Raw genomic sequence first — 13,519 nt, forward strand, 5'->3', positions numbered from 1 at the left:
ACAAACAGACAAAGCCAGATGTAGGAGTGGAGCTCCTTCCAGTTGCACCGCTCAAAATGTTTAAACCGCTTAACAAAGGATATTTATTAAATGTAGTATATAATTAAATATTCATTTTTGTCCGCCACAGAATCAAATGTTTTATGAGGCAAATTCAACTGAAAAAAAAGAAAGAAAAGAAAAAAACAGCAGAAGGTGATGTGTTTTCCTCTTCTTTTTTTTTTTTTGCAGATGGGTTCCCAGATTGGGTCGTTTCAAACAAATACACATACACACAGGTTAGGTCGTTTCAAACAAATACTCATACATGGGTTAGGTTAGTCTTTCTTTGCAAGGAAAGCGAAGGGAGAAATGTCAACGTCGGGTGTGTGGGGAGAATATTTGATAGTTTCAGCAACATTCATGGCATACCTGTACACATGCACACTATACACACAAACAGCAAACAAAGCATGCATGCGTGTGCGTTGCTTATAGTATGCTTGTGTGTTGCTAAACCTTCAGAGACAGTGGTGCACCACCGAGTCCCCAAACACATAAACAAGCAGCCGTATAAATCTACAACCCCCTGCCTGTGTTAGCAAAGAGACTGCAGGGAACAACACGAGACACTGAGGAGGGGATGCTGGTTGGTAAGGGTTAGGGTTAGGGCAAAGAGAATGAGAGACAGACACAGAGCGAGAGAGACTCTGAATGACAGTGGCGTCTAGAAATGCCTAAATATTAGACAATGATACTTAATACGTAAGATTATGAACCGTTGTTCCCTATCGAGATTGGCACATTTCCTGGGGCAAGCTGCCCAGATCACACATGTCACATGTGTCTTCTTATTTTTTCACTCTCAGAAAGCACCTGCAATGTAGTGCATTTGAAACTTTGCAGTGCACATCATGGGGTGATCCTGTGAATTGTTTTATTTTTGTTTATTTTCTGTTTATTTCGTTGCTGAGTGAGGTCAGCAGACAAGTGAGATAAAAAAAAAAACTGGGTGAATTGTGCCAATCTCAACAGGAAACAGCGGTAGGTTAATGTGGTTTAAGTACATGATGACCGTGGATTACATGCCATTACGTGACAAGCAGGCGACTGCCGATATGCAGAGGCATCATGCTGCTCTTTGACTTTTTCCCAAAACACAACAAACGCGACCAGCTCCACCAACCAGATTGGTTGGACGTCACTGGGAACCTGCATATTGCTTGTTTTCCATTGAGGTCTGTACCGTTGTTGCACCTTGCAAATACTGAAAGAGATCATTTATGTCATAATATTGTTGTTGTCGGGTGGAAACCTTGTATGTCCAAAACCGTTCGTTTTGTATTTAGCATTTTGAAAATGATTTAAACTAGTGAAAATAGCCGATCTACAAGCACACAACGCCTTGCACCGTGAGGCGTTGTGTGCTTGTAGATCAGTTATTTTCACTAGTTTTGTGCGACAGTCTTATATGATGAAGCAGGGCATTACTTTACAAAAAAACATAAAAATTTGAAACTTGGATATACCGGTACAAGGTTTCTGCCACAACAGTGATGATATTATACATACAACATTACACATTACTTTGTTTATTCCGGAGGGAGGGGGGGAATTGCCATAAATTCACGTGAATTCTGACATCCCTCATTTTGCAGTGCGGGGGCCCCCAGATGGAAGGAAATATGTGATGTGACGTGACTCTTTTTTCTCACCACAGCTTTATCCCAGATGAGGGCCATCCTCTCCTCCACTCCGTTGACGCCCTCCGGGATCTGAGTGAAGTCGTCCTTGCCGATGGCCTTCTGGGCCACGGAGAAGGTGCAGTGAGCACTGCCAGTCACGTTCAGGTCTCCACTGTGAGAGAGAGAGACAGAGAGAGAGAGGGAGGAGGGAAGGGTATAACGTGGTGTGAAGATAGAGACAGAAAAGAGAAGGAGACAGTTGTAGAAACACATACAAACAGAGCAATTACCCTTAACAACGGCTAATTGTGAATCTTTCCTATGTGGATATATAGGCAAACTATTCCTTACAGCAAATGTACAATTCTTGCCTGAGCTGCAATGTAACTGCTCTGGGAACACATAATTTCCATTCCCTTCGATCGTATTGTTCCACTTTAGCTTTGGTAATGTTAACTATTATTGTAACTATATTAACATTTCTCAACATGGAAACGATTATGACGATTATTCAAAATAATTGCGATTACCTCAAATAATTGCGAATAGTCGATTAATTGTGACAGCCCTACTTTGGATTGAATTGAATTGAATAAGAGAAAAGAAAGATGTTGATTAGAAAATGCTAAACAAAACAGAAAGCCATTAATACGGCAAGCCCCCATTACCTTATAGTTTATCAAGCTGTGCATTGTCCTCGTGCCAAGCGAGAAAACATTAAAATGACACATAAGCTACCTGAGATGAAACGCAGCAATCAATTCCTCCTTCATCCTTTCCAGACCGGAAAAAACTACTTTATATCAAAAGGGTTTTATTGCCGTTCCCACAGGGCCGAAGCTTGGAAAGAAAAGGTTACTTCACCGCAGCTGGAGATTCATGTACTAGAACACAACTTGGACAACAGTATAGGTGAGCTACACCCTGCCAAAAGCCTCTCGTCTACACTGCAAACGGCTGTTGGGTGTTCTCTGTTTCCAGAGCATGCTTTAACTCTCTTACCAGATGATGAAGAGAGCCACTTGTGTGGAATAATAGTATATTTATCATTGAGATGGAAAGCCAACAATCCCATTTCAGCAATATATTTAGATTATAGTCAGCAGACCTGAAGGACACAGGGCTTTGGTTTTCCCTACTAATTTCCTTTACGTACCTATTCTTGACCTCAGTTGCAGAAAGGCAAATGGGATCACTAGGGCAATATTATTCATACCCCTTTTCCCCCTTTTGGCAAATTTCACAACATAAAATACATGGAGTGATCCTAGCCTTACAACATCCACTTTGTTTCATATTTTATGTGGCTGCCATAAAATAGTAATTTGGTTATATTTTACCCTAATATAATTTGTCCTAAACTTGAAATTGAGGTACCGGAAGTGCTAATTTAGTAATTCAAGCCAGAACGCTTTATATTCTGTGGTTTCATGGAAACCCACAAGTGAGATACACTCTACACTTTCTCTCACTGTGTTTGCATTTGTACTACGTCCCAGTATTTCGACGTGGGTGAATGTTAACCTGGTGAGTAGCTAACCTGCCGACGCTGGTGAATGTTAACCTCTATGCCTAAACCTAACCCAAGTCTAACCCTAACCTCAGTAACCCTGACGCTGGTGAGTAGCTAACCTGCCGACGCCCGTAGGCGAAATAATGGGACGTAGAAATAGCGGACAAAACAAGGTACTTGTTTGCTATGTGAATCAGCATCCTTCTCTCAATCCCTCCTTTTCACATGTCCAAATCATCTCAACCTCGACTCTAATGCTTAATCCCCAAAATGTCTAACCTGGGCTGATAGTCATTTCTCAATTACATTACATTACAATGATATAGCTTGAACTAAATGGGAGAAAACACCCTTTAAGAAGGATGAGGTGAAGGATGAACGACAAAACACTATGGTGTGTGACTGTGTGTGCATGGTTCATGAGCACTTGTTCACGTTGCCATTCCACTTTGTGCACCAGGACTGACAAAAGGTGCCCAGCAGGGGTCAGTGTGGTGCGTACCTGGCCAGCAGTGTGTTCAGGTAATCTGGGGTGGTGGGATCCGGGCTCAGGGGGGGTGATGTCACAAAGGACGCCGCCTTGGCCCAGTTCTTGCTCCAATAGTGCGTCCCGTCAGTGCCCAAGCTGGCAGTGATTGGCTCCCCAAACACAACGTTTCCTGAAATACACATTTAAAAGATGCTGGTGATGTGGCGTTCTATGTGAATTCAAAATTCGACAATATGGATTATACAAGGTTTAAAATCCCACTGCAGTATTTGGGATAACTGTCTGATGGTGTATGCAGCAGAGCAATGATGCCCTGAAAAGGCCTAAATATCATCCTTGGAAGCATTCCATTACTTGCACTTAAAAAAAAAAAAAAATCCTCTTTTTTTTTTTTTACTTTGTCATTGTCAAGTCTTCATCTGGCCAAGATATCACAACTCACAATTTGAGCAAACCAGTGATGACCTATAAGATTAAGATTCATACTATTTGTTACATATTGCTGTATGCAAGATTTGTTCGCCGCATTTGACCCATCTCTTGGAGCGGTAAGCCGCAGCCGTGCCGCACTCGGGAAATCACTAGTGGTGATCTAACCCTTGATGCCGAGTGCCAAGCAGGGAGGCATTGGGTGCCATTTTTACAGTCTTTGGTATAACCCGATCAAACCCCAACCTCCCAGTCTCAGGGCAGACACATTAACCACAAGGCCACTGAGCTGGTTATCCACTGAGCTGGTTATAGCATATAGCCTAAGCGATAGAGTAAAATCGCCAAACTTGCACATAATGTATGTCCTAAAACAGTGGTTCTCAACCTTTTCAGGCCGCAACCCCCAAAATAACCATAGTTTAACTGGGGACCCCCCCCCCCCCACCCTGACGAGCACTAATAGTTGAGGCATTACATTATGTATAACATGGTGCTATTGTGAAAATAGCTGATCTACATGCTCAGCATGTAGATCTATTTTCACAATTATTTTCTAGAGGTGTCCTTAAATTGTCACTTTAGAAATGTGCTGATACCCTCTATACACTTAAACCTTAACGGCCATTGTTTACTGTTGAGGGAGAAAATGTTGCACATTAAGTTAATCATCTGGGGACCCCCCAAATTATTTGGGGACCCCCCTGGGGGTCCCGACCCACAGGTTGAGAACCACTGTCCTAAAAGTTAGTTATGTGCATACGTGCAAGTAAGTACAGTACATATATTCTGGAAAATTCTGGGGACATTGCATTCATTCCATATCTGATTTACCCTAACAATAACCATAACCAAAGTATGATTTACAACCTAGCATACTGTATATCCATATAACGTTCTCAGCATCTGGGAACAATCCAACAGCATGCATCTATCTGCAGAGCATCATTCTGTGAACAACCCTAACCTTAACTCTAACTATAACGCTTATGAAACTGGGGACATAAATTCTGTCCCCAATTAAATCAGTTGTCCGCAGACAACTTGATTTAATTTGAAACACACAAAAACATTTTCAGTGGTGGAAAAAGTACACATTGTTTACTTAAAGGGGGCCTGTCACCTAAAGGGTTAGGGAAAGGGTTAGGGAAAGGGAATCATCTTAAAAAACAAGTTAATATTTTTATGATGTCATTGTGGGAATGCGCAATTATAAGCCAATCAAATTAATTGTCTGTATAGCCTGACTGTATGACTACTTACTGTACTGGTCAGCTGTTGTTGGGCAGAGAAAGCAGAGAAACAGTCTGAAAGTTTCAGACTGTTTCAGGATGTACACGGGAGAGAGACCACATGAACTACTGTATCATACTATTATAATTTCGGGGCTGACAGCGGGCCTTTAAGTAAAACTATCAATACTGCAATGTAGAAATACTGTGTTACAAGTCCGGAATTAAATATTTACTTGAGTAAATTTCTTAAAGTACCAAAAGAAGAAAGTACAGTACTCATTATGCAGAATGTCCCCTTTCACAAGTGTTTCTATGTCAGTGGTGCTCAAACCTTTTCAAGTGAAAAATGGCATGTATTTGGCCGACCCCCATCTTAAAAAAATATTTAGTTCCAGGGACCCTCCAGAAGCAAAATGTGAGTTACAAATGTTAGCTTTAAAAATACATATATTCAAAGATTTGCACACATTTCCATGACTTTTCAAAAATAGCAGATCTACAAGCTCACAGAGCGGCACTCTGTGCTGCGCTGTGAGCTTATAAAATATATGCTATTTTTCAATAGCTAAAGTATAAAATAATCCCTGGCCGAACACAGAGGACTTTCCCATGTACTGTATGAGCCCCTCTGGCCTTCCCAATCCTCTCCCCGTGAGGAAAAACAGAGACAGCTTTGTGACAGTTCGAACCACGGAGAAGAACCTGAATGATAAAGGTAGTAATTCCTCTAAAATGTAGCCTCTTTTGCACACATGACTTTCTCTTGCAGAGAGCACTGTGTACTATCTGGTGCCTGGGGACAGATATAGCTAAATCCTCATATAAGGTCATGGATGAAGCGTGTGGGTTCTGTGCATTCCTCGATTAGCAATGCAGCAGGAACTACAGGAAACACAGCGCTGAAGTGAGGTCAGATACCTTTATAGTAAGGACAACATTCCGCTGAGTTTTATAACATTTGATGGTCTGGCATTGGAGCCTTTTTGTATGCAAAAAACTACCGCAAATGTAGGAGCATTAGACTAAAGTCCTGGGACTGCGAATGTTTTACATTGTTGTCTCCACCAGCCGAAGGCATGGGGGAGAGTATGTTTTCCCCTTCGTCCGTCCGTGCGTCCGTCCGTGCGTCCGTCCGTCCGTCCGTGCGTGCGTCCTCGCAGTTTGTGTGCACCAAATCTCAGTCGCCGTTTGCCCGGTCAATGCCAAAGTGAGCACACACATTCCCTGGATGCCAATCTAGAACCTCTGACCTAAATTTTTCAAATGGGCCTTTTCTAGCGCCACCTAGTGGCCGATGTTCGCAAAACACATTTCTGTGCACTACTCTTACAGGTTTTGTCCAAAAATCCTACAAATCGGTAGGAAGTATCTCGACAGTCATGTGATCGACACGGATCTGTCCAATTTTGCATATTCCATCCTGATTGGCTAAGATTGGCTTCCAAAATTTGTAGGATTGAGCCGTTTTGAACAAAATGCCTCAAATCCCAAACGCAAAGTGCAATTATCATGAAATTGCGCACACACAGTCCCACTAGGTCGAGGAAGAAATGCCACTTCAAATTTTTTAAATCAGCCTCATGGTGGCGCTATAACAGGCCGATTTGTGGTTTTACCTACAACTCCACCGATCAGTTTCAAACTTTGTAAGCGCACTCCCTAGAGGCTAAGGATAAACCTTTGCCCTGCATTTCTCATATCAGCCTTTTATAGCGCCACCTTTGGGCCGACTTATGTAAAACCCATTTTTGAATATTACTCCTTGAGATTTTATCCAAAAATCACGCGAATCGGTACACAGTATCTTTATAGTCATGTGATCAAGTCCGATCCGTCTGATATTTCATATTCCATCCTGATTGGCTAATATTGGCTTCCAAAGTTTGCAGGATTGCTCCGTTTTTGAACAAAATGCCTCAAATCATCAACGCAGCTTACGATTACCGTGAAATTTGTCACACATATTCCCAAATGCTACCTTTTTCACATTGGCCTGTTATAGCGCCACCAGCAGGTAGACTTTAGCAAAACACATTTTTGGAACACAATGCTTCAAATCATGCATGCAGCGTCCGATTGCCATGAAAGATCTATGGTGAAGAACATATGCCACCCTTTTTACATTGGCATATTATACAGTAGCACCACCAGGATGCACGGCCTGGTGGAGACCTGTGCTCGGAAGAGCACTGCTTCTAGTTTTTAAGTCGTTTTTTGTTGTCGTCTTCTGCAAGAAAGAGCAAAGGTGTCGCGTCGCCACTGTCGGGCAAAAAACAATACCAACAGACAATCAATATGTTTTTCTTTAGTATTTTCTTTGTGGTGTATCTTGGTGTATGTACATTCCATGTATAATTTGTGAGTGTCTTGTAAGCCCGTGCGGGCTGGGCATCATATAAAAAAATATCTGTACATTTGTCATACAACTTCACACAAAGTAGTGACCAGTAGTGAGCTTGTAGACACACTGCTTTTGAAACCTTTTTTGAAAGTGGTGACGTGTGTCTGTGGGTTTCATATATTTAACCAATGAAAGGTACTAACAAGAGCTTGTAACTAAATAATAACTATACTGTATCCACTGGACCACATGTTCTTTTTTCCCCCTTTTTCCCGGATGGAAACGGTTCTGGACATAATAAGGTTTCCACCCGCGATGATAAATCATTTTCAATGAACCAAATCGTCACTGTCGGGCAGAAACCTCGTATCTCCCAAGTTTCAAATTTGTATGGTTTCTTTTTTCAGTACAGCCCTGCTTCATCATACAAGACTGTCGCACAAAACTAGCCGATCTACAAGCACACAACGCCTCGCATCGCAAGGTGTTGTATGCTTGTAGATCGGCTAGTTTCACTAGTTTAAATAATTTTTTAAATGATAAATAAGAAACGAACAGTTTTGGACATACAAGGTTTCCCACCCGACAACAACGTAATGCTGCATAGTTACTGCACCTTTTTTCCTGGCCTGGGAGATGATGTCCGCGGCACTCTTGCTCATCACGCGGGTGACGTAGAGGGGACAGTTGGTCTGGCTGGCGATGGTGATGGCACGGAACACCGCCTCAGCCTCCAGCTGCAGACAAGACAAGACATACTTACTCAGGGGTCTTCGATATGTCTGTACAAGGACAGATCTGTCCGTGGCAGGACTTGTCCTAGTTTTCAACTGGATGACATTTCTTCAAATGAAAGCACAGGTCTGGTGTTGACAGTTTTCCACAGCAGCTGACCAATGATTTGGTGCAACCATGGTTGGGTTTGGCCTCCCTTGGTAAAATGGAAGAGTTTATAAAAGATGCTATTTGTGTGTGATTGAGTGTGAGAACTATTGGTTTAGAAGGCATTTGTAAAAGTGGCCTCAGGTCTTAACTCATCTGGTGCCGATCCCGAACTAGTTCGGCTTTATTTCAATCCAATACAATCTTTTTTTTATTAATTCACTTACCCCGAGCTGCTTGTAGAGTCGTGGGTGGTCCTGGCTCGCTAGCCGCTAGCCAGCTAGCCGTTCTACTCTGTCCGACGATATATTCCATTAAAAATGGTTTAAAATACATTTTTGAGCTCCCCAATGTTCACCCGATGTTCGGCGCCGCTTCCGATGAGTACACGAGTGTGCCGATCCCGAAGTAGTTCGGCTTTATTTAATTAAATGAATAAAATGATAAGAGGCCTTCTGAAGCCTGGCTTGATTTTTGTAGCTACTAGCCGAAAGCTAACAACGTCCCGGCCGGCCGTAATTTGCGAACGCAATCGCCAATCTCCGCCTAATCCAATGAAAGACCGCATCTTTAAAGGCTTATATCTCTTTTTTGTGTTTTAGGAAAGCGGCGTGAGATTTATTTACGGCGAAATCGCCCAAAAATGATCTTTTAGATGACAAAATGGGAATAGCCATTCTGTTAGCATCTTCATCCGGGACATTTCCATGCCGTGCATGAACGTGAGGACGTCAGGTCCTGGAAGCTGAAGTCCTGGAAGCTAAAGCGCTCGCCTATGAGAGATGCGCTGGCATTCTTTGGCCCCTAGAGGGCGCTGGCGCTCAAAGAGTTAATGGACAGTTTTTGTTTGTTTTTTTACAACAAGGGTTCATATTTGAGATTGTAATTAGAGAAAAGAAAAGATGAGTGTTAAAATGTTTTCATTTACTGCTCTCTATCGTCTTAGTGATTTGAATGATTTTGATTTCAGTGGGTGGGAGCATGTGTACAAGTGGCTAAATATGTATTTTTAGACACAATGAATATGATGCACAGCAATCTTTCAAGGGCAGATGTGACGTACTGTATAAATAGTAATAAAGAAATTGCCAGCTTATTGTGTCTAAAAATACATATTTAGCCACTTGTACGCATGCCCCCACAAACTGAAATCAAAATCGCTAAAATCGCTGAAACCAAGAAAGAAGTAAATGAAATAATTGTATTATCTTTTCTTTCCTCTAATTACAATCTAAAATATGAAACCTTGTTGTAAAAAAATAAAGCTGTCCTTTAACGGGCTTTTACGTTTACATAATGACAGTTTGGGAATAACTGCACAGTGCATGCACTTCCTGTACGGGGGTTCCTGTGTTTCTGGTGTCGACTCGACACAATCTGGAGACAATTGCACTCTTCCTCCTCCTCGGACCGTGCAGGAAGTGTCACGTCATCGTGGTTGTGCTTAAGTGTTTGTTGATCCTCGCCACTCCGCACGATTCCATTACGCTATCACAGCACCACGCTCTAACATCAGGACCCCCAGATACAAACCACTCCCATCCCCCCCTCCCAGACATGGGAGAACCCACGCAGCTAGAGCGCTTACACTGGACCACGTGGTTTCCATTGTGTTGTTTATTGAAATGAAATTAGTAGTAACAAGTGCTGAAACCAGGGAATTCTCACACTGGGACACTAATGGGTTTGAAAGCAGATGTGTCGTAACGAGAACAATGTGTGTGTGTGTGTGTGTGTGTGTGTGTGTGTGTGTGTGTGTGTGTGTGTGTGTGTGTGTGTGTGTGTGTGTGTGTGTGTAGTCCTGTACATTCGGCGTAGCTTGGGTGAGCAGTGCAATGTGTTTGTTCTGTGTGTGTGCTGCTTGCTTGTATGTCTCTGTGCGTGTGTATGTGCAGTGGTGGAAAAAGTACTCACATTTTGTAAAAGTATCAATACTGCAATGTAGAAATACTCTGTTACAAGTAAAGGTCTGGAAATTCTAAATGTACTTGAGTAAAAGTACTGCCATCAAAGTACCAAAAGTGGAAAGTGCTCATTGTGCAGAATGTCCCATTTGACAAGTTTTCAAATTAAGTGTATAAAAATATTTTGAAAATAGCCGATTGTCGCATCGTGACGACGCATTGTGAGCTTGTAGATCAGCTATTTTCAAACGGCCGTTAGCAATGTGTGTAATAGGCTAATCTAAATGTACAAACTAGTAATTTAAGTTTTCTAATGATTGTAATGGAGTCAAAGTACAATATTTGACTCTGAGATGTAAAGTAGTAGAAGTAAAAGTTCAGAAAATTGAGTGTGTGTTTGTGTTTGTCTAGCTATACTTATGGGGACTAAACGCATGTTCACACAGTCACCTGCAGGGGACCTCTGACAGTGTGGGGACAAAATAGTAGGTCCCCACAATGGTTAGGGTTAGGTTTAGGGTTAGGGTTAGGGTTAGGGTTAGGGTTAGGGTTAGGGTTAGGGTTAGGGTTAGGTTTAGGGTTAGGGTTAGGGGTTAGGTTTAGGGATAGAGGTTAGGGTAAGGCCACAGGACTTGCATAAAAATGAATGGAAGTCTATGTAATGTCCCCACAAGTGATGTAAATATATAGTGTGTGTGTGTGTGTGTGTGTGTGCGTGCGTGCGTGCGTGCGTGCGTGCGTGCGTGCGTGCGTGTGTGCGTGAGTGTGCGTGCGTGCGCGTGCGTGCGTGTGTGTGTGTGCATGCGTGTGTCTCTCACCTCCTCTGGCCTGCTCAGAACATGCCCCTCAGGTCCTGTGATGCCCATCTGTAACATGCGAGCCTGCTCCTGTTGGACAAACAAGTAGACGACAGCTGGTTAGCTCACAGATGGATGGTTGCATAATATTCATGGGTGCTCGCACACGCACACACACACACGCACGCTTGCGCCCAGTACAGACCGGTCATGGTACATGTGTCAATTGTGACAGTGGAAAATTCAGCGTTTTCAACCAATTTCACAGTCAGAGACTGGAATGTTGGGATGGGATGCGTGCATCTTTCACAAAGTCACAACCCGATCCACTTGAGCTGCTCTTTACTTCATCATACGATAAACAGCACAAGCTCACAACAACAGCGCGCTGCTGCTGCGACACATTGTGAGATTGTAGGTCGGCTATTTTCATGAGGTTCTTTTAATTCTTTAGTAACGTTTAGGAAAATGCTTTCCTCCATTTCTTTATATAACGACATACCCAAGACAGGGATGCCAGGTTTGAAAGTGGTTCAAGGTGTTGCCTTTTCCATGAACCCAGTCAGAGAGATCTTCTCCAGCTTCTGACCCGATCCACTGGCTGACAGACACTGCTTTAAATCTTCATTGTTCGACCGAAAATGTTTCTTTTTTTTTGTATCCGTCTGTGAAAAGTGTGCAGAGGACGGAAACAGCAGTTTTTTTTAACATCTGCTGAATAAGGCCGCCTTGAACATCTGCATCAGACCACACGCTGAGCCTTATGGGTATCTGTGGTCCGCCAAGAGCCAGCGTGGATTACATGCACCTCCCAAAAATGTCAACAACATCATTTTCTTTGCGTCCGTCTCGCAGGCAAATGCACGGATGAGGTTTGCAGGGGCATCCAGCTGTGTGTGCCGGCCCCGTTCTCAACCTTCTCTTTCTTCTCGTCTCTCTCTCTCTCTCTCTCTCTCTCTCTCTAGTCTCTACTGCAATAGAGCTTTAAATCTATTAATGATGGGGTGCCATGATTCCCCCCCCCCCCTCCCCCCAAAACATAATGATCAGGTATTGATCTAGGTGATTATACTAGGAGGAAGATCTTTTCCAAAAAAAGTGTACAGAAAGTGTTAAAATGTGTTTTTTATGTGGCCACACCCACCAGTTCATTAAGTATGCATGGTTGTCAGGTGGGTGGTGACCCAGCTGAAGTTAGCCACACCAATATCTCAGTGTTAAGTCATTTGACAATAAAGCAATAAGCATTAGAACTATAACTTTAAAGATATCGTTTTTTAAATTGTTCTAAGTAAGTCAAGTACATGGCAGGGACCACACCAAAACTATAACAAAGACATGTATGAGGACAATATGTAACATTATGATGTTTTAGTCAAATTGTTCCTGTTGTTCTACATACTGCCAACCAGGTGAAGAAGTCACAGACTGAGGCCTTTGCTTTTATACAAAAGTATGAAATAGGCGAGACTATTAAGATTTTATTGAAAATGCTTCTGTCTGAACATAATTGCTAGCTTGAACGCTACAATAATAACCGAAAACAGACAATCTCAATGCGTCTGCGACTCACTGAGAGCTTGTAGATTGGCTGTTTTTTCAACATGCTGCCATAGAAGACATACTCACTTTAATGAACTACATGGATTAAAGTTCTTCATTATAGTTATTATAGTTATAGTGCTTGGGGTGAAAGCCTTAACACTTGTTATGTTTCACAAGTGAATGCAAGAGGTGAGCCCTGCATGTTCCGACACGTCGTCTACGACGTTTAAAGCGCATTAACGTGACTTTAAACACGTACAGTGTACTCTACTTCCCCTATGTGAGCGGTTTGGAGGTAGTCCAGGGTCGGGATAAGAATCTTGTGGCTCACACATTGTTTTGGTTTAAAAGCTGACATGCATCAGACCCGTTCAAAGTACCAGGTTTAGATTAGATAGGATAGCTGCGATTTACAGGGATTCTTTCAGACCCCAACGCACACCACACAGTTACAGACAGATATATGCGCACACACACACTCACACTCACACACACACACACACACACACACACACACACACACACACACACACACACACACACACACACACATACACACACTGACAGAATCCAGACGTGCTCTGGAGTTATGACTAATACCAACCCTTTCAATCCAACAACTATTACTGTCCGTTCATTTTCATTTGCCCACAGATACAGCGCAGGCTTCTATAAACTACACCCACACATTACTGTCAGGGAAGAAGCCGGCTCTATAC

General features: G+C 42.6%; 1 protein-coding gene across 1 annotated transcript in view; it reads right to left on the reverse strand.

Moving 5' to 3' along the window:
* dpysl3 (dihydropyrimidinase like 3) overlaps nt 1-13,519 on the reverse strand; it is an 81,190-nt gene that overhangs the window by 26,584 nt on the left and 41,087 nt on the right. The window contains exons 7-10 of the mRNA XM_080748859.1: nt 11,277-11,345; nt 8,289-8,409; nt 3,680-3,836; nt 1,695-1,836 (exon numbers count right to left, since the gene is read on the reverse strand). Of these exons, the coding sequence (XP_080604985.1) occupies nt 1,695-1,836; nt 3,680-3,836; nt 8,289-8,409; nt 11,277-11,345 (489 nt within the window). The remainder of the gene's footprint in view (nt 1-1,694; nt 1,837-3,679; nt 3,837-8,288; nt 8,410-11,276; nt 11,346-13,519) is intronic.

The sequence above is a fragment of the Nannobrachium achirus genome, assembly GCF_963921795.1.
Source record: "Nannobrachium achirus genome assembly, chromosome: 19".
Lineage (NCBI taxonomy): Eukaryota > Metazoa > Chordata > Actinopteri > Myctophiformes > Myctophidae > Nannobrachium > Nannobrachium achirus.